This window comes from Vanellus vanellus (assembly GCF_965231255.1).
Source record: "Vanellus vanellus genome assembly, contig: HAP1_SCAFFOLD_36, whole genome shotgun sequence".
Classification (NCBI taxonomy): domain Eukaryota; kingdom Metazoa; phylum Chordata; class Aves; order Charadriiformes; family Charadriidae; genus Vanellus; species Vanellus vanellus.
The window spans coordinates 2,040,415-2,068,348 of NW_028127470.1; the positions used below are offsets into that span (position 1 = coordinate 2,040,415).

At 52.2% G+C, this 27,934-nt stretch overlaps 1 protein-coding gene across 1 annotated transcript; it reads left to right on the top strand.

The window, feature by feature from the left end:
* Positions 1–1,509: 1,509 nt before the first annotated feature.
* LOC309685248 (E3 ubiquitin-protein ligase TRIM36-like) lies at positions 1,510–27,934 on the top strand (the record flags this gene model as incomplete). The annotated part of the gene is made up of 7 exons (XM_082501051.1): positions 1,510–1,542; positions 23,228–23,374; positions 24,455–24,550; positions 25,483–25,736; positions 26,388–26,512; positions 27,054–27,347; positions 27,633–27,934. 7 exons carry the CDS (start codon positions 1,510–1,512, stop codon positions 27,932–27,934), a joined length of 1,251 nt encoding a protein of 416 aa, XP_082357177.1.

Genomic DNA, 27,934 nt, shown 5'->3' on the forward strand with positions numbered 1-27,934 from the left:
AAAAGTTAAGAGCCCCTGGGAGATAGCCTCCCAGCCTGCAGTTCCTAGACACATCCAGGCTTACTACAACTGTAATTGAGAGCTGGAAATCTTTTTGCTGGTTTGTCCACTGCACTTTGGCTTGTGCTCAGTAGCACTCCAGTGTCATATGCAAATCTATAGCCTGGGATGAGCCAGTGACTTGGAATCCACCATGACGCAAGCTACAGCAAAGACACACAGATATGCACAGTGAACATTGTACCTCTGAGTGGCTGCCAAACCTAGTATGCTAAGGGAATTAAGGCAGAATCTTACTATTGACAACTAAGCATTGCTTCAATCTTGCAAATGATGCTTTTTTTTCTCTTTTTTAACCTTCTTGCTTTAACTGACATATCTTGATATCTGTAGAAACCCGATTTCTTTCCCAGAAAGAAAGAAAATAGGACTCTGGACAATTAGAACATCTTCCTACTAATAGTAGAGGATGAACAGGACAACCTGCTTACACTATATCCTTCAAGCCACTTCCCACTGCTTAGGTTCATCTTGTATACTAATTGAGACCAGGCTCGCTCTTAATTTATTTTTTAAAAAGCCATCTCCTTATACAAAACATGTATTAAGCAAGAGTCTGCAATTTACCTTGGGCTGGTCACATCGTGGGTATTATGGAACAACTTCTGTATCTTGTTGCTAGAAACAACTCCCACTTTCACCAGGTAGGAATAGGCTTCCACGTGAAAAGCCCAGAAGTGCTTCCCTTTGGCAATCCCAGTGTCGCCAATGATGTAATCCAGGGTTGCGTAGCATCCGGCCTGCATGCGCTCAGACCCCAGCAGTAGAGGAAATCCAGCCCTACTTTCCACAGAGGTTCTTCCTGGGTTCAGCAGGAGATGTTCACTGTTGTACCCGCATTTGTCATCAAAAAGAAAACTGAGAACTGAAAAACAGCATCCCAAAAAATTTTCTCTTAGTTAAGTATTTCTGTGCTTATAAACTATATTTTAAGTCATGCTGGCACTAGAATTCCTCGCTTTTAAAGGCTACCGGGAACATTACGCAAGCTAACACAGTCTCAGTATGCTACCTACTTAACCTGTTTGTTAACAGTGCTTTTAAACATGTATACAACCGGTAACAGTGTAGTAGAAGTCTGGGAGCTACTGGAAACCACCTACAGCTCTTAACACCACCAGCAGCTCGTGGACATAAGAAAACCCAATACCTGGGGCTGGAGGCGTACGCAAGATAACTTCTCGGCTCCAAGGGCTAGAGATGGATCCTTTATATCCTCGAACTCTGAAGGCATAGCTGCTGTCGTCATCGAGATCAGATATTACTTTGCTCTTGCTGCAAACTTCGATCTCCTGCCACGTTGTACTCTCCTCTTCTCTATTAAGCTTATGATACTCAAGAACATAGATATCAGCTGAGTCTGTCTTCCCAGGGCATTCCCAACTGATCAGAGCTTTGTTGTACATTTTGCTCTGCTCTTCATTGATTTCTGGTATTTCTAGACCTGGAATGACAGAGATTCAGGAGAAAAACACCTCAATGGTAGATACATGTTGTTTTAGAATTAAACACAGAAGCCCTTTGTTGAGTGGCTACAGCACTGGGGGGACAGTGGGGGGGGGGAAATCTGACTCAGTCAAAGAGTGCAGATGAGGATGGGTCTGTTCATGCACTTAAATCCTTTCTGGTTTTACTTTGAAAGTTGTATTTATTTTTGCTGGCAACTAAAAAACCATATAAAAACCTATTCTTTTCTGTCATGCAATCACGACAAAAAGCTGCTAGGAAGACCTAGTATTACTTAACTACAATATTTTGGAAGCCAATGTAAACTGGTTCTGAATGCCATGGCATCTTAGCTTCTTTATCAAAGCTGAAGCTAGCATTGCTGCCAGGTAATGCCTTGTGAATCACAGAGGCAGAAGGGACAATGCAAGTCACAAGATTGAGTTCTGCAACTGCAGCCCTGCACAAGTTTTGCCTCTTTCCAGAGAAGCCCTTAAAGCTGTAACTCAAGAAAGACGTGATGCTCTCATAATTTACCATTGGAATGGAAGGACAAGTCACCAAGGATCTCTTCTTGCTTGGCTATGTCCATCACAAAGTCCTCGAAAGTAGTTTCAGCTGCTGGCTTGAAGCTCTTGAGAGATTCAGTAGCTTTTTGGATTCTGAAAGCACAGAAGCAGAGGGATGGCAGAAGAGGGGAAAAGGAATTCACATGGGTGCATTCCTTAAAGCAAAACCGCTAGGTTTTCCTTTAAAAAAAGTTCTCTTTTCAGGTACTTACTCATGTGTCCCAGAAACTTGTCTCTCTAGACAGAATTAAAATGCAAAATTTAAAGGCCTTTTGTACATCAGTGTAAAGATAACTAACAGGGAATCTTTTGGTTGGCAGAGCATTTTAACAATTTGGGGCATTACATTCAAAGAACAAAATAGGTGTGAAGCGCTAATGGAGCACAACTATTCAGATCAAAGAGTTTAAAGCCAGAAGAGACCTGTTAGATTAACTTGCAAATACCCGATGCAATCTCTGAGCAAAGGACTGTATCAGTGAGCTGAATGGGTTACCCTTCCACTGCAGTCCTACTGAAGAAGGCTAGGCGTTGGCGCAGGACAGAGCCCCTCCTCTGGGCTGTTTTTTAACGCACACTGTAATATAGGAATTTCTACTGAATGGTACCGGGACCGCCTCTGAGGCTCTGCAACACAAAGTACTTGCATTCAGTACTTTCCTAGCAGGTGTCCAAAGAATATGACTGACCAGACATCCCTGGAACTGTACCTGTACCTCGAACGGAAGATAATTAATAAGATACCTGACGTGAAGTTGTTTTGCTGTTTGAACAAAACAAGATGGATCGGTTTCTTTAAGCAGTTCTTGAGCAAGTCCTACAAGGCCATTATTTCCCAGGAGCCCTTGAGATTCTTCTGCTTGTGTTTGCAATTTTTCCAGCCTTAAATTCTTAGAAGCTTCAATTGCCCTAAGAGCTGCGGATTTCTTCTCTTCCAGGACATGAGATAATTTCTCAAAACTCTGAGATGCTTCTTCTTTAGCTCTTTCACTGTTGCACTAGGAGGGAACAAAAGACATTTTAGACGGATCCCACAGCACAGAGTACCCCTCTACCGGAAAAAGAAGAGTATAAAACCAGGGACTTTCGGGAAACGGGTGCGAGCCGTCGGCGGAGTGAGACTCCCGGGCCGCCCAGCGCTGTTTTGCTTGCTGCCACTTGCTAATAAATACTTCAGTCTTAATTGGCTCCGTCTCCTTGCATCAATTTGTGGGACTAACCCATAACAAACCTGAAATTAATTACAGCTTGTTGGGAGTGTCGAGATGCTCGGTGGGGGCTCGGGGGTGGGTGGTGGGGGGAGAAGCGGTGCCCTGACCCCCACCTCTTGCTTTTCCCTTCTCCTCCCCAAGACTGCACAGCGCAAGATGAGGGAAATGCTCCAGCAGGTGAAGCAGCAGGAGCAGAAACACGCTCCGGGAGCCCCGGCCCCGCAGCACAGCAAGGGAGGCTCCCGCCGTGCCGCCCAGCACCGCCCGATGAATGTAACCCCGCCGCCGGACATCCCCCCCTCCCAAATCCTCCTCCCCCACCCCCAGCAGGTCAGGGGAGCAAACCAAAGACCCCCCCAAACACACAGCCCCCCATTCCCCACGGCGCTGCGAGGATGCACAGCCGAGGGGTACGGGGAGCGCTCTCTCCATCCCACAGCCTCCCCCTTCCTCCTCCCTCGCCTCCCGACGCTCTCCCTTTAGTTGGACTAACGTGGGCAGGTTTGGGTACCTCAGCACCTCACGCTTGTGTCTCCCTTTTAGAGATTCTGTGTGCCTTGGAAACCTGAGAGTTGGAGATCTTTTTTTAATTAATTTTCTAATAAAAAAAGAACCGAGTTGGAAAAGCGATGGGGATAGGCAGCACTCTGGTCATTCTCTCCGGGGCGTTGTGGAGGAAGGCTGCCAGTCTTCCTCCCGGTGTACTTTTCCCCGTTGGCTCCAGACTGCTGCTGGGGCTGAGCTCTGAGCCGCCAGAGCGGTTCTCAGCAGACGGTCACTCGGCGCAGACAATGAGGCCCTGAATAGCCCTTCCTGTGCTCTTGATGGCTCCGGAGGGCTCTGCTCCTCTGCTGCTTCTAAGGTGGGGCTGCCCCAGTGCCCTCACTCAGGAGCCTTTTGTCTGTGCGGGTCTCACTTGTGACAGGGGGTGGGGGTGTTGCCAAACTAACTGCTGTGCTGCGATGTGTGAGTGGGTGTTCCCGCCCGTGTCAGTGCCAGAGCTCTTCCGTAGGCTCCTTCTGCCAGCGGAGAGCCAGGGGCCGCTCCTTCGGGAGAGAGCTTGTTTAAAAAGAGGAAAAAAAAAAAAGGGGGGGGGGGGGGGGAGGGGGGAGGGGAAGTGGGAAAAGAAAAAAGAGGAAAAAGATAAAAAAAGGGGGAAAAAGTAAAAAAAGAGAAAAATTAAAACGGGGGGAAAGGGAGAAACAGAGAAAAAAGGGGGGAAAAGAAAAAAAAGGGAAAAAGAACAAAGGGGAAAAAGAGAAAAAAGGGGGAAGAAGTGAAAAAAGAGAAAAATAAAAATGGGGGGGAAAGGGGAAACAGAAAAATGGGGGGAAAGGCAAAAAAAAATCGGAAAAAAAAGGGGAAAAAGAAAAAATGAGGGGGAAGCGAAAAACAAAAGGGAGAAAGAAGAAAAAGGGCAAAAGAAAAAAAAAACCCCACATATTAAAAAAGAAAGGTAGAAAGGAAAAAAACAAACAAACAAACCAAGGAAGGAAAGTGGGAACATCCCCCGGGCAGGAGGAGGGACAGGAGCCGGGGGAGGGGGGAGGTGGGGGGAGGTGGGGGGAGGTGGCGGTGCCAGCGCCGGCCCCGGGGGCTGCGACACCACGTTTTTGTCCTCTACTGCAAAGTGTTCTGTGAAAAACAACCAACCAAATCCCACCCAACGGCAACATCAAAACCCAAAGAGAAATCTCTCCAGCTCACACGAGCCTGAGCTCGCTCTCCGCTGCTCTCTTTCCAGTGTCTCGGGGGGGTCACGGCCGAGCTGAGATTGGGGGTGGTGGTGGTGGGAGTTTGCTCCATGGCTGTGATGGGGGGAGAAGGGGTGGGTGAGGAGTGGAGGATGTGGTGTGGGGGTTTTTTTGGGGTGGTGGTGTTTTTTTGCCAGGTGTCGCTTTACCCAGTGGCTCGGGGAGGCGTTGGCATCAGGAAGCCTGTGCTAAAGCGGGGTGGGGGCCTCGCCGCAGTTGGTTAGCAAAGCCAAAGTCGTTATTAATGGTTATTAATGGTGCACTAATTACGCCCTTGTAACTGGGAAGCTCAGATGCCCCCTAAGCACCCCCGCGGTGCTTCTCTAGCCAGGCGAGCGCTGGGCATCCCCCCCGCAGGAGAGGAGAGCACCTCTGGGGTGGGTGGAAGGGCATCACCCAACGGGGAGAGGACCAAGATGGGGCTTGGGTGTCCCTTGGGGTGGCCGGGTGGCGGGGTAGGGCTGCTGGGGGCTGCCACGATGAGGGACACCCCCACACCTTTCTCCATGGCTCCCAGAGCTCTGCTCCCTCCCTCCCTCCCACCCATCCAGTGCCACCGGAGAGGTGGTGTCCCCCCTCCCGGGGCGGGCAGGGGCTGTGCCACCCCATCTAACACCTCAGCACACCAAAGCACCTCACTGGGGGAGGGACTCTCTGCGCCTGGTAGCCCCGTGCTCCCCAGCACTGTAAGGATGGGGCTGAGCCCCCACCACGGCCACCCTGTGCAAACCAAAGACCCCCCCAAACACCCCCCCCCCCCCCATTCCCCGCAGCGCTGCGAGGATGCACAGCCGAGGGGAACGGGGAGGGCTCTCTCCATCCCACAGCCTCCCCCTTCCTCCTCCCTCGCCTCCCGACGCTCTCCCTTTAGATGGACTAACAGAGGCAGAGAGAAAGAGAGGTTTTATTATTCTTTTTTTTTTTTTAATTTTTTATTTTTTATTTCCTAAAAGCCACCGGTTTTTCATCCCAGGCATGGCCAGAGGAGCTCGCCCAGCGTTGAGGGGGGGAGGTTGGGCTGCGGCACACAGCGCAGCGGCTCATCGGTTTTTAGAATTAATGTAACGATAACAAAACTAACGGCGATTTTTAAGTTTTGTAAGGATTTTATTTATTTATTTATTTATTTCATTTCAGAGGGGGTGGGGGCGGGAGGGGGATGTTTGTTTTTTAGCACAAGCCGGCTTTTCTAGAGGTTAAAGAAAGGCCGTGCTCGGCCGTAAACGCTTTGGGGAAAGATCCCGGTTGCAAGGAGAGAAGGTGGGAAAAGAGGGGCAGGGGGGGAAAACAGATTTCCAAGAGGTTGTCAGCCCAGGGCTGGGAGAAAAAAAAAAAACAAAACACTAGCAAAATTATTATTTTTTTTTAATTTCAAAAATAAAACACACACAACCCCCAACCCCAAATGACACACACACATCCACACACAAAAACTACCTCAGGTTTTCATACCTCAGCACATTGCGCTTCTGTTTCCCTTTTAGAGATTTTCTATGCCTTGTAAAACTGATAGCTGGAGCATTATTTTTGTTTATTTTCTTAATAAAAAAAAAACAACAAGTTGGAAAACACACTCTTACTGAGTGCGAAGCGGGAGAAGGAAAGCAATCCCACGGGTGCCACAGCTCTGCCATAGTCTCCTTCCGCTGGCTGAGAGCCAGGGGCTGTTCCTTCGGAGAAAGCTTGAGAGATGTTTGAAAAGAGAAAAAGAAAAAAACCAAAAGAAAAAAATGGGGGGAGAAAAAAAAAGAGGGGAAAGAAGAACAAAGAGAAAAAGGAGATAAAAGGGGGGGAAGAAAAAAGGGGGAAAAAGAAAAAAAGGGAAAATGAAAAAAGGGGAGGGAAGAGAAAAAAAAGGAAAAGGAAACAAAAACCCCAAATATAAAAAAAGAAAGGTTAAAAGGAAAAAAAAAAAACAACCAAACCAAGCAAGGAAAGTGGTGAAAGCTATCGGGCAAGAGAAGGGACGAGAGCCGGGGGTGAGGTGGCGGTGCCAGTGCCGGCCCCGGAAACTGTGACACCACACTGCAAAGTGTTCTGTGAAAAAAACCAACCAAAACCCACCCAATGACAACATCAAAAAACAAAGAGAAATCTCTCCAGCTCACAAGAGCCTGAGCTCGCTCTCCGCTGCTTTCGTTCCAGTGTCTCGGGGGGGTCACGGCCGAGCTGAGATTGGGGGGTCGTGGTGGGAGTTTGCCCCATGGCTGTGATGGGGGGAGAAGGGGTGGGTGGGGAGTGGGGGATGTGGTGTGGGGTTTTTTTTGGGGTGGTGGTGGTTTTTTTGCCAGGTGTCGCTTTACCCAGTGGCTCGGGGAGTGTGACGAAACGGGAAAAAGGGCTTCACTGAGAGGTTCAAATTAACAATTTCTTTGGACTTCGCTCACGGGTCCAATACGTCACTATTGCAAGTTCTGTGTGTGCGATGGCGATTACACCATTGCAATTTAAAAGAAATTAGCAGGATCCACTATTGCGAGCTACAAATGCCCCTGAAAAATAGCAACACAAACCACAAGGGCGCTAGATATTAATACCTTAAAAGAGTGCACCAGTCACAAACTCAATCGCATGCCCTATACCGTACGGATGTTTCTTAGTCACTTACCCTCTCTCTCTCAGGTGAGGTCGCTCCATCCCGGGGAAGTTACCCTGTAGAGCGTCCTGGATGGGGGGGGGGCGGATCTCCTAGGGGCCAGCTGTATCCTTGGAGGATTCCCCATTTGTCTCCCCAGACCCTGCGGTTTATATTTCCTGACTCGGTGAGGGTGCAGGATTATGCCGGAGTGGATTACACTGTCTGGGATATTTCCCTCTGGTGGTGCCATAGCGAAGTCTCTGTTGCCAATTTGTCATGTCCGGCGCTCAAAGTCACGGGAAGAGTGGTGGGATGGGACTCGGGGCATTTTGTTTGTTAAGGGCCATTTGGTTTTGGTTGTTCTGTGCCATCTTGAGATAAGCCCGGGCTGAGCTGTTTTGCAGCTGCCCCCAAGTTCTCTCTGCACAGCCAAGGCACGGCGGAGATGGAGCTGAGTGGGATGGCAGCTCCCTGCCTCTCACCTCTTGTGCTCTGAAACCGGCTCGGCTGGCTGCTCCCACACAGTGTGTTACTGGCTTGCCCAGCAGGTAAAGAACCCAGATTTGGGACGCCACTAGGGTGTCCGTTAGGGGTCCTGGGCGGCCCTTATGGGGTCCTGGGGGGGGAATCTTGCAGGCCAGAGGGAGTCTGGGGGGGCCCTTCAAGGATCTGGGGGTCCCCTCTGGTGCCTCTGGGGAGGGTTTTGTGGCTGGGGAGGGCGGAGATGGTTTCAAGAGGTGCTTCCTCCCTTTCTCCAGCCCACCCAGCTCCCCCGACACCACCACCCCCCCAGGTTGGTGGGTGCCAGCAGTGCCAGCCTGTCCCACTGGGTCGGGCACTGAGGGGGGCACAGCCCCAGCCGCGGGATGGGAGGAGGAACCACAGCACCAGGGATAGAGACCAACATTTTATTTCTTTAACATTTCCCATGGGGGGCACCCCAGGGTTGCGCGGCTGCACCGCAGCTGGTGCCAGGAGGGACTCCAATGTCCCCCCCACAGCTCACCTGGCTCCGCTCGTGATGCTTTTGATGGGGCTCAGCGCGGTCTCTTCTGTGCTACGGACCAAGCGGCTCCAGGTAGGCGACTGCTGCACCGCACTGTGCCACAGCGTGGGGTGGTGTGGGGGGCTGCGGCGCAGAGCTGGGAGCTGCTCCCGTCTCACCCAGCTCCCGGGGTCCTGCAGAGGGACTGGAAGAAGCCAAAGCAAGAGGCGACAGACACGAGAGCCCGCCCAGAGGAGCAGAGCGGTGAGTGGCCCTGGCACCGCGCACCATGCAAACAGCCCACACCCCACGGCAGCCCTGAGCCGGGGCTGTGCCGGGGGCTGCCGGCCGCTCACTCCGTCCCCTCCCTCAGCAGCTTCTTGACTAGCAGATGAAGGATAGGAGCTCAAGTCGACGCAGGAGAAGCAGGGAGTGTGGGGGAGACCCCCAGATCCTGCCCCAGACCCTCAGCCCGTGCCCTGCCCTGCCTGCGCTGGGCAGCTCTGCCCGCCTGCTGAGGAGGGGGTGCTGCCCACAGGCTCCAGCGGAGGAGACGGGGTGCAGCGGGTCTCTTCTCTCCCCTCCTCTGCAGGGCAACCGAGGAGGCAGCGAGGAGGCAGCACCGGGCCCCACAGGACCCACTGGGCTCCCTGCCAACCATATACCATCTGAGCAGTGATGCCTCTCTCTACCCCCTGTCCCCCCAAAGCCCCCAGGTCCCCCTGCCCTCCTCTGCCGCCTATAGGTCCTATCACTGGGGACAGCTCCTTCTGGTCCAGGCACCCCCCGGGCTCCTGGGCCCCCTGAGGGCCACCGCAAGAGCCCCTGCAGCCTGTGCTCGCTGGCCAACTCAGAGGACTGCAGCAGCCTGTTGAGGAGCAGCTCCTCTTCCCAGAGCTCCCTCTACCACTTCCTGGAGCCCTGGCCCAGTGCAGCAACAGAGCCAGTGGTGCTCACACACTCAGGACAACCCCGCTCTCCCATGGCTGCTGGTGGGGCAGTGGGGAAACCGGGGCTGGTCCTCAGCCAGGAGCCTCCACAGGAGCTGCCAGCAGGGACCGAGAAAGAGTGGGTTCCCCAGCAGGGGATGGACAGGACACAGAGGCCCACGGACGAGCACCTGTCCCCCGGAAGGCCCCCAGCCATGGACATGGACAAGGTGGTGCGGGAGATCACCTGCGCTTTCCAGGCCTTGAAGGCAAAGAGGGAGGAGTCCTGTAAGACCATGGGCAGGGAGTGTGGCCAGGCAGACCCAGGGCTGTGCAGGGCAGGAAGATGCCCACGGCAGGGCTGCGCCTGGCTGTGGGGCTACCTGAAGGGCTGGTGGAGATGCCACTAGCCGTGTCTGCTTCTGCCAGCCCTGCAAGTGGTGACAGCGCCAGGCCCAGAAGACCAACAGTGCCCCGAATACTGAGCGGCTGTGGGGTGTGGGGCCGGGAACCCCTCTGGGGTACCCCGTATGTGAAATGTTAAAGAAATAAAATGTTTGTCTCTAGCCCTCGTGCTGTCCTCCCTCCTCCCATCCCACCGCTGCAGGTGCTCCCCCGAGGGAGCAGGTGCAATCAGCAAGCACTGTGTGTTGAGCTCCCCTGCTCACAGCCATGCTCCGCCTGAAGGCGGCGAGGCAGGAGCAGTCCCCAGCCAACTTGGGCGCAAAAAGGTTCATCTGACTCAGCGGGTGAGGAAGGGCCCGTTTCAACTCCGTACCTTTGGCATTCTCAGGTCGGAGGATTTGATGGAGCCAACTGAGCATGGCAGCATACGCTGTGGGGCTCTGAGCTGCTGCGTGGTGCCAGGTCTATCCAACGTCAGGCAGTACGTTCACAGGAGACGTCACCGCTAACAACTCTTCTGAGGAAGTCGGTCCGTTTCTGTAGTCGTAGCCTGCCTGGAGAAACAGCCCCACGGAGCTAATAGTCTGCTGAGCAGCAAGGGAGCAGAGTCGCTGACTATCAACCAAGGACTAATATACAGCAACTCACTCTATTGCCTTCCCTTCCCGCTGCCTCCCACAGTTGAGAAGAATCCAACCAGGGAGCTCCAAAGGAGGAGACCCCTCCCCCACTCCCCCAAAGCTGCTCAACACCCCCAAACCTCCCTCACGACACGGGACTCCGCCCACACACCTCCACTCCCCACACCGACAACCCTCCCCCTCCCCCAACGCTCCAAAAAGCAGCAGTCCTTAGGGCAGACTCCTTAAGCTGACTCCACAGCTACGGCTCCCCGTCGGCTCCGGGGGAGACAAGGGGGCCCCGGGGGTCTCCGTGGGCTTTAAGGGGGTCCCAGGGCTGCCCACGGGCTCCCAGCAATGCCCGTGCCCACCACCCGACCCATCTCGGGGGTACCTGGGGGGGCTCGGCAGTGGGCTGGAGGCGGGCGAAGGGGGCACGGCCGGGCTGACCTGCCGGGGGCGGGGGGGGGCTGAGAGCGGAGCCCAGAGCGGAGCCAAGCGCCCGGCCAGGCCGGCCCCGGGCACCCTGCGCTGCGGCCGGGGCTGCCGCCACCTGCGGGGAGCGAGCGGGGGGTGAGGGGGCGGCAGCGGGGGACGGGGGGGGGGGGTGCTGAATCGGCCCTGTTTCCCCCGGGGACCCCCCACTCGGCTCTGCCCCCCCCCAAACAGGCCCAGACCGCCCCCCGAGCCCCCCAGCCCGGTCCCGCCACCCCACAAACCCCCCGAATTGGCCCTGCACACCTCCGCGCCACCGCTCCTGCCGCTGCCGCTGCCGCTGCCGCCGCCACCCGGCCCCGCCCGCCCGCTCCCGCCCTCCTCGGCTCCGGACCCCCGTCTCCCCCGGTACCGACCATCGCAGCTCCCGCCCGACGCCGTACACCGGAAGTGCTCCCCCTCACGTCCGCCCACCCGCGCATGTGCCGAGGCGAAAACCCGGGCCACGCCCCCCTGCGTCGCCGCGGCAAACGCGAGCGAGGGGGCGGGGCTGCGCCGAGGACAACGAGCCCCGCACAACAGCTTCTCTCCGCGTCGGGCAATGCGAGGCCGAAACCATCCCAGCCCTCCCCAAAACGAGCCGGACATCCGCCTGCAGAGCTTCGCCAGCCCCTCCGACGGACATCACGGGGATGGAGGGGGAAGAAAACAACCGGAAAGGTACTGAAAATAGCTTGGAGATGGGGCTCTCAGATCCTTCTGAGAGGCAAAACCCGGCCTTTATTCTCATTTTTGAACACGGGGTTTCGCAGTGCTTCGCGGGCAGTGGTTATCCAGGGGCATCAGCTATCCCGGGAAGCGAAAGTTCCCATCCCGTGTGGCAAAAATATACTCGCATGAATAACTTAGACAAAACCAGCCCACAAAAGGACAAGAGGCCCTCTCCCGAAAACCCATTCCCCCCTCACTCCCCCCTCACACAACACCTACTCCCCTCACACCCTCGCTCCCATCTCCCCCCCCCCCATCTCTCGCCCCCCCCTTTCCCCTCTCCTCCCATTCAAAATGGCGCCGCCCTTCCCTTCCCTTCCCCTCCCGCCTTTTCCTGCCACAGCCGCCGCCCCCCGCTCAGGTGACACCGCACACAGCCGCCATGAGGCGCGGCGGGGAGGGCCGGGGCTGTGAGAGGCGATGGCGGTGAGGGAACTCTTGGCTTTTCTCCTCTTCTTTTCATCTCCTCAGGCTTCGGGCAGCCCCGCGTGGGCGGCTGGAGATCCCCCCCTCCCCTTCCAGGAGTGGCCCCGGCCCTGGGGCGGCCCCCGCCTCCCTCCTCCCCACAGGCTCTCCTCAGGGAGAGCCCCCAAATCTGTCCCCCGGGCGGCCCCACAGCCTCCTGTGAGGCTGGAAGCAGCGGTTCCCTCGGGGAGAGTCTCCAAATCCGTTCCCGGGGTGTCCCCACAGCCTCCTGTGTGGCTGGGAATGGGGTTTCCCTCAGGGAGAGGCCCCAAATCCATCTCTGTCGTTGCCCTACAGCCTCCTGCAGGGTGGAAAAATCTACAGCCTCGCTAAGGCTGCAGAGGAAGAAAACTTGTCAGTTTCCTAGAGCAAACTGCAGTTTGGAGAGGGGGGTGGTTTGCCAGAGCGCCTTTTAGCACCTGGTCGGGCACATTTCTTTTCCCTCGGGGCTGAGGTTTAACATCGCCTTTTCATTTGGCTGGGTTTTGGTTGTATGAATTAATGGGTGTTTCAATGGGAACCACAAGACCTAATTTCTCAGTCGCCATCCCAAAAATTGTGCATTCTAAAAAATCAGAATGCGGATGCAAGAAGAGAATTTGGACCAGATTCTCCGGCGCCAGGACAGTGCACCGATGCTCCAGGGTGCTTTCCCTGGCAGCGAAGGCCTGGTCTGGCAGGAAGGCGGTGGTGGGGATGGCGCGGTACTGCCGGCTCAGCCGCCCCATGGCCGGGAAGCGATGCTCATTGTTCTGCCACCAGTGCAGCGGCTGGTGCTGCGCTTGCAGAGGGGCTCCAGGATGTAGTTTTCCAGTTGCTGGTGGATCTCGGGTATGCTCTCCTCGGGTCCTACCCCAAAAGGATGTCATAGGTGCTCTGAGATGGGGCGCTGGTGCATGGGTCCTTGTGAGCAGGCAGCTGGCTGCCGGCATCTGCGCCTGTGGCTTTGGAATCCGAGTTTGGCACCCCAGACTGGGTGGCAGATGGGGACTGGTGGTTGCAAACCCACAACAGCGTGTTTCTCACTGGCTGGTGCAGCTCGCTTCTCAGGCTGGGGCTGAGAAACTGCATCTCCTTGAAGCGCGGGTCCAAAACAGAGGTGATAACTGCTGGGCTTTCGAGCACTTTCTCGAATGCAGTTCCCTTCAGTTTGGAAGATGGCAGAACACGGAGAATGGCATTACATGCGATCTACTCCTTGGTGTGTTGATTGGACAGGGAATCAGTCAAAAGAGAAAATAAGAAAAATTAATTTGCCTTCTACTTGGATGGCAGAAATCTACGAGAGGCAATAGAAGTCGGATGGTTGAACAAAATCTTGCATGGCTTTGAGTTTGCCCTGAGCTGACGGCTGCAAAGCCTATTGCGAAACCTATTCATTTTTGTGATCGTAGTGATTTTTGTTGGTGTTTTGTTTGGATGTCTTAAGAGTATCGTTATCAAGCAATTATCTCCCCCCAGCCCCGCCATGCCCGCCCGCAGCAATGGGCCGATGGGGTCCTCAGCTGTCAGGTGGGAGGCAGCGGCACCGGGGCAGGGAGGGGGATGCCCGGTACCCCCGGGCGGGCCGTGCCGTGCCGCCGGTGTGGCTGGAGGATGCTCCATGGCTGCTCACTGCGGCATTTCCCATGGCAGGGAGGAAACACAGGGGGAGCAGGGGGTGGGGGCAAATGGGGGAGGCTAAGCATCTGCACGGGGGGGGGAGGGGGGGCGCTGTGAGGGCCATGGAAAGGGGAGTGAAGGGCATCTGCAAGGTTGGAGGGGGTAAGGAGGGTGGTAGGTGTCTAAAATGGGGTGCTGGGGGTGTGCAAGGAGGGGGGGCAGCAGGCTGCTGAAGGGGGGTGTAAGGCATCTGCAAGGCGGAGGGGTGGGGGCTCAAAGGGGGAGGTGAGGGGTACCCAAGTTGGGTGTGGGAGGGAGGCACCTGGGTGATGCCTGTTGGAGGTCTCCCCACCAGACCCCCCCTCCTCCGCATCTCGATGTGACCCCCTGGTGATGCTGTGGCCCTTCAGAGCAGGGGGACAAAGGCCACTGTCCCCACAGAGCCCCATGCCACCCGGTCACCTCAGCTATTGTCCCACCGGGCGCTTGTGCGGATGCGCCTGGTGTTGGGGTGCAGGCAGGAGGTGGATGGGTGGTCCCCCCATCTTTCTGCATTTCCTTAGCCTGGGGGAGGGCCTGTCCGCCCCCCCGCTGCACCCATGGGACCCGGCTGCAGGAGCTGCTCTCGGGGGCAAACGAGAGGTGGGGAATTAATTAATCTGCCCTGAAATTACAGCTCACGGCAAAGACTGAGAGGAATTTGCGTCTCCGCCAGCAAGGGATGACGGTCACGTCCTGGTGATGCTCAGCTGTGACCTGCGTGTGTCCCCCCCCCTCACAGCCCCACTTTGGGGCTCTGGAGATGTGTCCTCTCCCGGGTCCAGTCCCCATCACAGCCCAAATCCTGGCTCAGGAGCCAGAGGGGTCCCCGCAGGGGACGGTGCTGACCCCCACGATAGCAAAGGAGGGAGCCACAGGACCGGTGGCTTCGTCTGGGTAGGATGGAGATGGAGAGGGGCAAGGAGGGGGGTCTCCTGCTCCGCCACCAGAGCAGCTCCCCCAGTTTGGCCCCTCGTCCCCTTATAACACTGGGATCAGTGTTATTAATTACACTTTGCGCGAGATTAATTACATTAATCCTCCCTCCTGCTGCTGGTGGCCAGTCCAGCTTGCGTGTGACGGGACGAGGGGGCCGAGGTGGGAAGTTTGCGTGCTCGTGCGATGCTTTTGGCCTCCCCCGGCACCGGGAGGACTCAAAGCCAGACGTGAACCTCTGCTTTGTACTTTTCCTCATCCTCAATTACACCAATGCTTCCCCAGGGAAAGATTTTTCTTTCTAACTGGAGGAGTTGCACTGAGACAGGTAAACTGAGGCAGGACAGTCAAAAATCCCTCTCTCTCCTGCTGGGACAAAAAAAACGCTGCAGCAAAATAATAATTTGGAGAAGTTTTCTTGAGATGGAACAACACTCTCTGCTCCGAAACTCAAAAGTGAGCTCGCCATCCCCTTTCCCAGCCCAGTTTCGATGCTTTGATGTTTTCCAGGCACCTGGCAGCGGCGGCGAAGGACAAAGTACTTGGGGGCCAGAAAAAGCTCATTCCCAGATGGGAACGTTTGTTCCTTTTGCTCGTTAAATTGGCTGGCGAGTGGGAGGTGTGAGCTTCCCCGAGCGTCGCTGCTGCGCGGCGGCAGGTGATGCCATTCGGTCGAAGCAGGAATTTGGGGGATAAAAAGCAGATTTCCGGTATTTTGCTCTTCTCTAAAGAGAAGGGTTTCCTGGAGGCCCTTTGAAAGCTGCAGTTGCGACTCGAGTGTGAGACGTGGTTGGTTTTTTATTTCTTTGAGCGCGGTGATCCCAGTGATGCTTCCCCAGCCCCGTGGGCAAGGGGAGAAGAGAACTCCTGTAGTTCTCCTTCAGCTTTTAAGGCACAGATGCTCTTTGTGCAGCGCTGGCAGTGGTATTTCAGCCAAGGAGGGCATTAGCTGTCAGCCCTTGGCTTTTTTTTTTTGAGGAGAAAAATGCAGTTTTGTGTGGAAAGCGGGCTTGCAGCAAGAGAAGCCTGAGCCTGGTTGGGCTGAAGACGAAGCTTCACCCTTGTAGGTTCTGAGGGCCTTTGGAGGTTGGTGGTGGCCATGTCCTGTGGCCAAGTGCCATCTAGTGAGTCCTGCAGGTATCACGTTTGGAGAATGAAACTGGCTGTGCTCAAAAGTGTGGGGTTGGGTCTCCCCACCCCACCCCCAGTTTGGAAATCCCTATTTTAATTTTTCGAAAGGAACCACAAGAATGAAGCAGGAGGCTTGGTTTTGGTTTGAAACACTCAACTGTCTCCCCTTTTAGTAAATCCTTCCAGACTCACGGTGTATACAATACAGGTGACATTACAGGTGGTTTTATTTGGGTAGGGGAAAAAAAACCTCCTCCAAGTCCGTGTTTTTAGGGCTGTGCCTGAAGGAGGAGACGTGCAGAGGTGTGATGCTCGTTGGCTCGCGTGGCCGCGGGGATGGGTGATGACTGGGAGGACGTAAGGGAGCTCTCCTCACCTGGCCCCAACTTGTACCTTGTTCTTCTCGCTAAACAGAGACACGACGAGGAGGCGGTGATGGACCAGGGAAGAACGAGCACCGTTGCCAATATTCACTATGAGAAGGAGGAGCTGGAAGGTGAGTCGGGAGAGGTGGCACCAGCCCCACGCGTTTTCCCGTTGCGCAAAGTCCCTGCCGCGTCCTGTGCTCAGTGTACGCATCACCTGCAGCGAAACGTGGCGTGCTTCTAAATAAACAAGCACAGTTATTTTCACATTTTTTTTAATGTTGTGGCTTTTAGACAGAGGGGAAAAAGCCCCCGCGGCATCTGTGGTGTGAGTGTTGGCCACGGAGCTGGGCAGTTCCCAGCTTGTTTTCTCAGAGGCTGCTCTTGGCTTGGAGAGGTCAGGAGAATAATTTGATGGCTGCAGACACAGGGCTGTGATTTTCTTTTTTTTTGTTCCAGACTTCATTATCACGGGACTAATTGGATCTCCTCTTGTCGCCTTGTGCCGACAAAGATTTTAAAAATAATTACCTTCTGTGGCTGCTTAATGAGCAGGTCTGAGTGTTGTCCAGCCGAAGCTGGAATTTGAGACGAGGGTTGATACTTTCAGGGCACTTTTAGGTGACCCGGAGCCATCGCTTGTTGTTGCTCTGTTGTTGCAAAGTTAGAGTAAAACAGGCTTGGAAAAAGGGACGGGTCTCTGACATTCAGGAATGCAGTGAAACTAAAATGAAGAGAAGTTGGTGTTTCCTCCTGGGATGGCTGTGCTGGTTTAATCATGGCAGCGGCGTCAACCGTCTCCGCAATATCGAGAGTGATGAGAACGCTGCTTTTTTTGCAGGCCACCACACCCTGTCTGTGGGCATGCGGATGCCGCTGGTGAGGCAAAGCCACCGGCACCACCGACCCCACCGCCAGAAGCATCGGAAGAAGGAACGGGAGGACTGTGCCCCGATGGAGCAGGGCTACCACTGTAAGTCCCGCCGCAGCATTCATGAGCCTCCTCGGGGCTGCGTGGGTGCCGGGGTCCTCTGCAAGCAGGTCCGTGTGGCTGATTGGTGTGGTTTGCTGTTCTTCTGAGGGAAAGTGGCATTATTTGGGAGGCAGTTGAAGGCATAATGGATTGAGGCTGGTCTTCCTTAGAGGGATCCTGCCTTTAAAAATGGAAACGTGGGGAAGGAAAGTGGCCCATCCTTATGCAGAGGTGGAACAGATGGTTCTCCTTCTCCATGGCTCTGTGCAAGCCTGGCCAGACCCGGGGGAGAGGGGCCAGCCCAATATTTAGGGCTGAACTGTTGCCAATCGATGGCCACGTAGGGCTTGCTCCAGCGTTCGCTGCCGTCTTCCACGTCCTCCTCAAACTTCAGCCACCTGCGGACATCGGGCACGATCAGCCCCATTGCAAGAAAACAGCAGCTCTGTGGAAAGGGACCTGGGAGTCCTGGTGGACAACAGGATGACCATGAGCCAGCAATGTGCCCTGGTGGCCAAGAGGGCCAATGGCATCCTGGGGTGCATCAAAAAGAGTGTGGCCAGCAGGTGGAGGGAGGTCATCCTCCCCCTCTACTCTGCCCTGGTGAGGCCGCATCTGGAGTACTGCGTCCAGTTCTGGGCTCCCCAGTTCAAGAAAGACAGGGATCTGCTGGAGAGGGTCCAGCAAAGGGCTACGAAGATGATTAGGGGATTAGAACATCTTTCATATGAGGAAAGGCTGAGGAACTTGGGTCTCTTTAGTGTAGAGAAAAGAAGAATGAGGGGGAATCTTATTAATGCTTTCAAATACTTAAAGGGAGGATGCCAGAGGGATGGGAGGAGTCTTTTTTCAGTGGTGCTCATTGATAGGACGAGGGGTAATGGGCACAAGCTTGAACATAGGAAGTTCTATCTTAACATGAGGAGGAACTTCTTCACTTTGAGGGTAGTGGAGCACTGGAACAGGCTGCCCAGAGAGGTTGTGGAGTCTCCCACTCTGGAGATGTTCAAAACCCGCCTGGACGCTGTCCTGTGCAACCTGTTGTAGGTGACCCTGCTCTGGCAGGGGGTTGGACTAGATGATCTCCAGAGGTCCCTTCCAACCCTGACTATTCTGTGATTCTGTGTTTTTTTTGTATGCCTCAGTTTCTCCTGGGGCTAAAATGGGAGAAGGAGACTTCTTTTTAGCAATGGAAGTTACTCTGTGCTTGCGATTGTCCTTCCTCAGCCAAGAAAACTTAACGTGGTCTTCCACGAAAATGGTTTAATTTTTTTTCCTTCCTCCAGGCTCTTTGGAGGTTTGATCCGGGATGTGAAGCGAAAAGCCCCCTGGTTCTGGAGTTACTTTCGGGATGGTCTGAGCCTGCAGTGTCTGGCGTCCTTCCTCTTCCTCTACTGTGCCTACATGTCCCCCGTCATCAATCACCTTTGGGGGACTGCTGGGGGAGGCGACCAACAGCCACATAGTGAGCACCTCTCTCTGTTGGGTGGCACGAGGGAGGACAACACTCATGCAAAAGTCCTTGCTGCAGTGAATTTGCACTTGTGGTTTTCCCTCTAATGATTTAATTACTCGCTGCTGCCTCTCTTCCCTGGACAGAGTGCCATGGAGTCGCTGCTGGGCGCATCCGTGACCGGCGTGGTGTATTTCCTCTTTGCTGGGCAACCTCTCGCCATCCTCGGCAGCACCGGCCCCGTCCTCGTGTTCGAGAAGATCCTCTACAAATTCTGCAAGTAAGGCTGGCTGCTGCGGCCAGGTGCTGCGAGCGCCTTCAGAAGAAGGCAGGGATGGAGAAAAGATGTTTTTCTTAGTGGTAGTTGGTAGATTTAAGTTGTCTTCTGTGTCACAGACATCACGCGCTGCTGCTTTAGTATGTGACGGTGCAGGAGCCCTCGGTCTCTGAAGGATGGATGGGTGGTTCAGGGTTTTTAGAGTTAAAGTGAAAGAGCAGGAGGAGGAGAAACCACAAGGATATGGATGCCCGAGATGGGCTGCACAGGGAAGATGAGACAAATGACTCTGGTTTGGGAATGAGGGAAGATTTGCTTTCCTCTCAGTACAAACTCGGGCACTTTTTTGCATGTTTTTTGCTGGAAGTGGAAATATATTTTACCCACATATCCAAACAGTTCTCTGGTCAAATGTTTTGATGATTTTTGAAAAAGCAGGAGCTTTTCAGGCAAAATGGATATTTTCCATGACAGTCTTTTTGTTGTGGCAACTGTGATGGGAGATTAACCTCTCTTATTGCAATTAAATTTATTATGAAGCCCCAACTTGCTGGCAGCAGGTAACTGGGTGCAAACCCAGCCGCTTTCGCTGTTAGGGCATCGGGGTGATGTGGGAGAACACCACCTTCCACAACAGGGACCTGACCTCAATTAGCCTCCGAGGCATTAACACAAGGTAATTGTTAAAGAATGATAATTAAATAATTGGCCTCTCCTCCTGCGGGCCCACACCCTGCGCCGCAGCCCCGAGGCTGTCTGTCGTAGGACGTGGAAACTGCATTTACCATCCGCAGCCTTGACACGCTCCTGAATTGCTGCCGACTTTCCCCAAAGGAAGGCACGGCTCGGAGCCTCTTGCTGCCCTTTCCACCCTGCGTTTTCTTTTGCTTTCCCAGGGACTACGCGCTCTTCTACCTCTCTCTATGGCGTGCATTGGGCTGTGGACCGCCTTCTTCTGCATGGTGCTGGTGGCCACTGACGCTAGCTCTTTGGTGTGCTACATCACCCGCTTCACCGAAGAAGCCTTCGCCCCCCTCATCTGCATCATCTTCATCTATGAGGCTCTGGAGAAGCTGAGTCACCTGCGAGAGGCCTACCCTGTGCACACGCACAGCAAGCTGGACTTCCTCACCATCTCCTAGTGGGTTTCTTCCTCCTAAAGTGCCGCTGCCCCTTGGCAGGAGCTCAGGGCTGCACCTCCATCGCCTTCCCCTCACCTCTGTCTTGGCTCCTCTCCTCCCAGCTGTAAGTGTGAGGCACCGACCCATCCCAGCAACGAAACCCTGCAGTTCTGGGAGAGCAACAAGATCAATGTGTCTGGCATCACCTGGGAGAACCTCACGGTGACTGTAAGTGCCCCGAGTCACTGCTTCCTCGTGCCGCGGCCGTGGCGTCCAGGGGCACTGGCCTGGTGCAAAGCTCAGAGCCCTTCAGGTGATGATGGGCTTCCAACTGTGCCAGTGCTGCTCTGAAAAGTCGTTATTTCAGTCTAAGGTGTGGGTTTAACCCCCTTGGGCCTGGGAAGGAGAGTCCACCTCATCCCTGACATGGTGGGCAATAACTGTTATCCTCAGGACAGCGGTTCTGTCTGGGAGCAAGGTTCAGTGGGTGCTTTGGTTATTGGAGAAGTTGGAGGACTTCAGTTCATGCTTGAAGGCCATAATTAGCTTCCTTAATTGGTTCCTAGTAACTCCAGGCCTTGCTTTCTTACTCAGCGCTGTCTGAAGGTAGGTGCATAAACTTGCATGTCTGAGCAGCTCCTTGGGCCATTGTTGCTGGAAGCAGAGCTCAGGCACAGGGTGGGACGCTCTTATGGACATCTTCACCCCCCTTGGCTGTGTCCTGTGAGCCCGCCCCCTGTGAGCCCGCCCCTGGGAAGGGACAATTTGTCTCTTCTCCTTTCCTGTCACTGTTGTCTTAGCCCTCCTTCCCCGTTCCCTCTTTCACTCTCCCCAAGAGTTTCCAGTGTTTCCTTCCCCTCTGGTGTCTTCTTCAGCCACGGTTACCTGCCGTTCAAGCGGAGGATGTGCCATAGGTCTGTGGTACGGTGTCCCATCACATCTCCTGTCTCCGCTGTCGTGGAGAGTTTCATGGACCTGCCTGTAGACACGATGGCCCCTACACACCTGAAGTCCTCTTCAGGCTGAGAGATCTGGGGCTGTTCAGTCTGGAGAAAAAATGGCTCAGGGAGACCTTATTAAGGTGTCTCAATGCCTGATGGGAGGGAATGAAGGCAAGGGAGCCAACTGTACCTCAGGAGTTCCCAGTGAGTAGACTCGGAAGGTTGTCAAACTCTGGAACCACTGGAACACTGCAACCGCCCAAAGAGGTTGTTAACTCTCCACCAATGGAGATCTTCCAAAGCCTCAGGAGTTCCCAGTGAGCTTTGAATTTTGAGGGTGAACAAACACTGGAACAGGTGTCTCAGAGAGGTGGTGGAGTCTCTAATAACGGAGTTATTCAAAACCCACCGAGAGAAGGTCCTGAGCAACCTGCTGTAGCTGACCCTGCCTCAGCTGGGGCTTGGACTACACGGTCTCCAGAGGTGCCTTCCAACCTCACCCATTCTGTGAGTGTAGAGGACAAAAGTAAGACAGAAAGAAATGAGAACAGATCCCCTTGGCCACAAACACCTTGGTCTCCTGTGGAGAGGACCTGTGATGAAGAGAGGAAACTTATAATGAGGAAGGAGTAGCAGAGATGGAGTGTTATGCACTGACTGTAATCCTCCATTTCCCATCCCTCGTGTGCCTCTCCAGGCGGGAGTGAGAAGAAGAAATGCAAATGCAAATGAAGGAGTAATTTGAGCCTAGGGAAAAAAAAAAAAAAAGTGGGGTGGGGGAATGGTCTAAAATATTTAGTCATAGTTTCTGACTATCCAAGTCTACTTGACTTGGCAATGAACTGATAATTTGTAAGTGATTTCCCTGTCTTTGTTTTGACCCATGATCATCTTTCCCCTCGTATCATCTTGAGGACGGGGAGCGAGTGAGCAGCTTGGTTGTTGTCTGGCTGCTGGTCAAGGTTAACCCACCTTTCATAAACCCGCTTTCATTCACAACCAGACTGGAGAGCACTTTGTAACGTGTGTGGTGGGGATGGGAGAAGCAGATACTGGGCTGATTGTTCTTGAATTCTGAGAGAACTAGACGAGGTAATCTGCTGACCTCTTCGGTCTCTAGCTTGCAGGCTGTAATTCTTACTTACACGAGGAGATGAATAAAAGTGTGCAGTTTCCGTTAGGTGTGACTGTGCACTGCTGTGGAAAAACTGCTTCCACAGACTAACAGCATGACTGCAGTTTTTGGAGATGTCTGCCTGCACAGCTAATTTTCCTGAACATTTCCTTTGTCTTTGGGCTTTTCACCATAGCCTAAGATAACATTTGGAGCTTGAGAGTTGGTTTTGGAGATGGTCTGCAACCTTAGCTTTGAGTGTCCGTGTTTATGCTACTTTATGTGCCTTTTAGATGGCTTTAGCTGTTGCATGATCTTGGAGTTGAGCGGCACTTTTTCCCTCTTTGAGCAGTTATTTCAACACGCTCAGTTTTTGAAAGATGAGTTTTAGTGAACACCAGGTTTTTTACAGTGCTGTTTAAGCTGTTGCTGGAATTAGCGCTCAGCATGAGCAACTTGTAATTGGAGTCAGACAGAAAAATTGAAACACTGGGGCCTTTTGTCTTTAAGATGGCTGTGACTGGTGGTGGTGGCTGCGTTTCATTTGTTGCTCCAAGAGCAATGGCTATGTGGCTGGTCAGAGTCTAGCTTAGACCTCAGTCATTACAGTATTATGTCAACTCTTGCTTTAAGAAACAGTTCATAGCTGTTTCAAGAGATGCCGGTGTGAACAGGGTTGAATTTGACAGGGTGGACATGTTCTGTATTGCATTTACATCTCCGAACTGGAGTGCGGGGAGCTTGAGGTGTGCAGACAGCTTCAGGGATTAGCAAAATGGTTGATTGCAGTATGGAGGCTATGTGATGTGTACACAGACATTGCTACAGGTTCACTCACTGTAAACCTGGTGAAACTGTTTGTTTTCATCTGCTGGCTTTCACTGGCATGGACAAATGTAAAAGGTGGAAGATAAACAGAATATAAAAAATACCCACTGATAAGTCAGACGCTGCTGTGGGATAATTGAGTGTTTTGGTGGTTTGTTGAGCACCTCAGTTTTTGGAAGGACACCTGCATTCTCTCTGCTCTCTTTTTTTTTCTTCCAGATTTTGATGTGTCCAGAACATGAAATGGAGAGGGTAAACATGTACTGTGAAACCTGCAGAAGGCCTGTTTGTCGTCTATGTAAACCGGGTGGATGTCATGCAAACCACAGAGTAACAACCATAAGCACTGCCTACAAAACCTTTAAGGTAAAAGTAAATATTGTTGGACCTGGCCTTAAGAAGGGGGAAGAGCACTGAGCCTCGGGTTTAAGGGCAAACTTCCCCTGGCAGGATGCCAGGACGTGTGTTTGGAGGACACTGAACGAGTCATGAGGCATGCTGCTGTGCAACATCTGTTAATGTATATATTAGTGTGACATAGTGTGCGGCTAAGAAACTAAACTATATTTTCTATGAGGCTTCAAACAGAACCCCTTAAAAGCGCTTCCACCTTATGTTAGCCAACTGTGCATCAGTACTGACCAATGCAGAAGGTTTAAGAAGTTAATGGTTTACAATCTGGCTTTTTTAAGGCAAGTGTCCTTGTGGCTTGGGTTAGCTTATACTTCAGAAGCACTCCTGAAGAATCTGCATCGGCAGTTATCTGCTGGGACGCTGTATGTTTTTGAAGTTGCAGAGCTGTTGATTCCCTAAGCACCATACAACAGGGCAGACTTGCAAACACTGCTTTGTTATTAAAGAATGATTGCTGCTGCCTCCTCTTCTTCCTTTGCTTCCTCTCTTGCTCACAGGAGAGGAAAAAAAAAAAAAAAGCCCATCCCAGCCTGCCTTCTGCTCTTTGGCCTCCTCGCCTGTTTGCAAGGCTTTTCCTGTACAGCTGTTAACTCTTGCAACTAAGGAAGTGCAGAGACACTCCTAAGTTCAAGTTTCCAACCACTCATTTTTCTAGCAAACCTTACTACAGATGAGTTAATAACCTATGAGGCTTTTCTATTAGTTCTGGTAATGTCTTGAAGACTCGTGTTCCTAGCCTAAGAGAGAATGTGACTGCTGTGGCTGGGGAAGGATGAGCCAGCTGAGGCTGTCACCTCTTCTCCTCAGAGGCTGTGCCACCAGTCCTGCACATGGCAGTGGCCTGATGTCCCGGGCCAGTCATGGCGGGTCACTGAGCAGTTCTCCGCAGGGTTGCTGCTCATAACTGATGGCAGGCTCTTGTCCTCGTAACTACAGAAACTGAGTGCTGGCTGGGTGGCCCACCTGTGCTTGTTGTCAGTTTGGGTGGGATGCCCTTGTTCTGCCTGCCAGTTTGCTGTTTTATTTTAACAGGAGAAGCTTTCAAAAGATATCGAGTACCTCATCAGTAAGGAGAGCCAGGTGAAAGCTCGCATCACGCAGCTGGATCTGCTGCTGAAAGAAACAGAGGTGAGAGTGGCTTGTGGGTTGTCTGGGGATGGACCTTGCAAGGACACAGCAGGGACTCCAAATAGAACAGTGAAGTGTTCCAGATCCTTTGGGGTTTTTTTTTGTTAGCCAGCAAAACCATTTCTGAACAGTTTGTGTTGGTTCTGAGTCACAGACGGTAAGACCTAATCCTGACAGTGTGGGAAATTTGGGCAACCTACAGAGGGAAGTTAAGTTTTGGGTGCTGCTGTGAATTTAATTGACATAAAGCTTATTTGATACCTTACCCAAAGAGAGGTGGGTTAGACTTACAGCTCTTGCATATGAGTGGTGCTGCACAATTTATGCTGTCTGTTTACCTTGAGGATGTTGCAGTGAAGTCAGAATTAAGGGCAAAATCTCCCTGCAGAAGAGTCAGAGCTGGGAGCTCACATACGAGCTGAAAAACGCAATGGCAAAAATTGGCAGGAGCTCCTGGCCCTGCCTGTATCTTGCTGCAGATGGCCTTTGTGCTTCATAGTTCCTTTTATCCAGGGCACTCATCAGAGGTGGCACTACAGGGCATAGGGGAGAAACTGGGCTGGACTCCCAGTTCAGGGTGACTGGGGAAGGTGGAAGAGCACCTAGGTCTTGGGCATGAAGACTTCAGACGCTGACTTGCTTTTACAGTGCTTTTCCATGAACTATTTAGACAAACGCTGTGCGTAACTCAATACATAATCGGAGGAATAATTTCCTGCTCTTTCCTCTCTGTGTTAACGTAGGAGACGCTTACTAGCTTGGGTGCAGTGCTGATTGCATTTTCAGTGTTGAAGAGCATAACAAAGCTCGTTAGTCTTGGCAGTCAAACAGATGACTAGTTTGCTCTGATCTCTTGAACAACCCTAAGTACATTTCTGTACACAGCCACAGTGCTGTGGGATCCGTCTAAAATGTCTTTTGTTCCCTCCTAGTGCAACAGTGAAAGAGCTAAAGAAGAAGCATCTCAGAGTTTTGAGAAATTATCTCATGTCCTGGAAGAGAAGAAATCCGCAGCTCTTAGGGCAATTGAAGCTTCTAAGAATTTAAGGCTGGAAAAATTGCAAACACAAGCAGAAGAATCTCAAGGGCTCCTGGAAAATAATGGCCTTGTAGGACTTGCTCAAGAACTGCTTAAAGAAACCGATCCATCTTGTTTTGTTCAAACAGCAAAACAACTTCACGTCAGGTATCTTATTAATTATCTTCCGTTTGAGGTACAGGTACTGTTCCAGGGATGTCTGGTCAGTCATATTCTTTGGACACCTGCTAGGAAAGTACTGAATGCAAGTACTTTGTGTTGCAGAGCCTCAGAGGTGGTCCCGGTACCATTCAGTAGAAATTCCTATATTACAGTGTGCGTTAAAAAACAGCCCAGAGGAGGGGCTCTGTCCTGCGCCAACGCCTAGCCTTCTTCAGTAGGACTGCAGTGGAAGGGTAACCCATTCAGCTCACTGATACAGTCCTTTGCTCAGAGATTGCATCGGGTATTTGCAAGTTAATCTAACAGGTCTCTTCTGGCTTTAAACTCTTTGATCTGAATAGTTGTGCTCCATTAGCGCTTCACACCTATTTTGTTCTTTGAATGTAATGCCCCAAATTGTTAAAATGCTCTGCCAACCAAAAGATTCCCTGTTAGTTATCTTTACACTGATGTACAAAAGGCCTTTAAATTTTGCATTTTAATTCTGTCTAGAGAGACAAGTTTCTGGGACACGTGAGTAAGTACCTGAAAAGAGAACTTTTTTTAAAGCAAAACCTAGCGGTTTTGCTTTAAGGAATACACCCATGTGAATTCCTTTTTCCCTCTTCTGCCATCCCTCTGCTTCTGTGCTTTCAGAATCCAAAAAGCTACTGAATCTCTGAAGAGCTTCAAGCCAGCAGCTGAAACTACTTTCGAGGACTTTGTGATGGACATAGCCAAGCAAGAAGAGATCCTTGGTGACTTGTCCTTCCATTCCAATGGTAAATTATGAGAGCATCATGTCTTTCTTGAGTTATAGCTTTAAGGGCTTCTCTGGAAAGAGGCAAAACTTGTGCAGGGCTGCAGTTGCAGAACTCAATCTTGTGACTTGCATTGTCCCTTCTGCCTCTGTGATTCTCAAGGCATTACCTGGCAGCAATGCTAGCTTCAGCTTTGATAAAGAAGCTAAGATGCCATGGCATTCAGAACCAGTTTACATTGGCTTCCAAAATATTGTAGTTAAGTAATACTAGGTCTTCCTAGCAGCTTTTTGTCGTGATTGCATGACAGAAAAGAATAGGTTTTTATATGGTTTTTTAGTTGCCAGCAAAAATAAATAATACAACTTTCAAAGTAAAACCAGAAAGGATTTAAGTGCATGAACAGACCCGTCCTCATCTGCACTCTTTGACTGAGTCAGATTCCCCCCCCCCACTGTCCCCCCAGTGCTGTAGCCACTCAACAAAGGGCTTCTGTGTTTAATTCTAAAACAACATGTATCTACATTTGAGGTTTTTTTCTCCTGAATCTCTGTCATTCCAGGTCTAGAAATACCAGAAATCAATGAAGAGCAGAGCAAAATGTACAACAAAGCTCTGATCAGTTGGGAATGCCCTGGGAAGACAGACTCAGCTGATGTCTATGTTCTTGAGTATCATAAGCTTAATAGAGAAGAGGAGAGTACAACGTGGCAGGAGATCGAAGTTTGCAGCAAGAGCAAAGTAATATCTGATCTCGATGACGACAGCAGCTATGCCTTCAGAGTTCGAGGATATAAAGGATCCATCTCTAGCCCTTGGAGCCGAGAAGTTATCTTGCGTACGCCTCCAGCCCCAGGTATTGGGTTTTCTTATGTCCACGAGCTGCTGGTGGTGTTAAGAGCTGTAGGTGGTTTCCAGTAGCTCCCAGACTTCTACTACACTGTTACCGGTTGTATAAATGTTTAAAAGCACTGTTAACAAACAGGTTAAGTAGGTAGCATACTGAGACTGTGTTAGCTTGCGTAATGTTCCTGGTAGCCTTTAAAAGCGAGGAATTCTAGTGCCAGCATGACTTAAAATATAGTTTATAAGCACAGAAATACTTAACTAAGAGAAAATTTTTTGGGATGCTGTTTTTCAGTTCTCAGTTTTCTTTTTGATGACAAATGCGGGTACAACAGTGAACATCTCCTGCTGAACCCAGGAAGAACCTCTGTGGAAAGTAGGGCTGGATTTCCTCTACTGCTGGGGTCTGAGCGCATGCAGGCCGGATGCTACACAACCCTGGATTACATCATTGGCGACACTGGGATTGCCAAAGGGAAGCACTTCTGGGCTTTTCACGTGGAAGCCTATTCCTACCTGGTGAAAGTGGGAGTTGTTTCTAGCAACAAGATACAGAAGTTGTTCCATAATACCCATGATGTGACCAGCCCAAGGTAA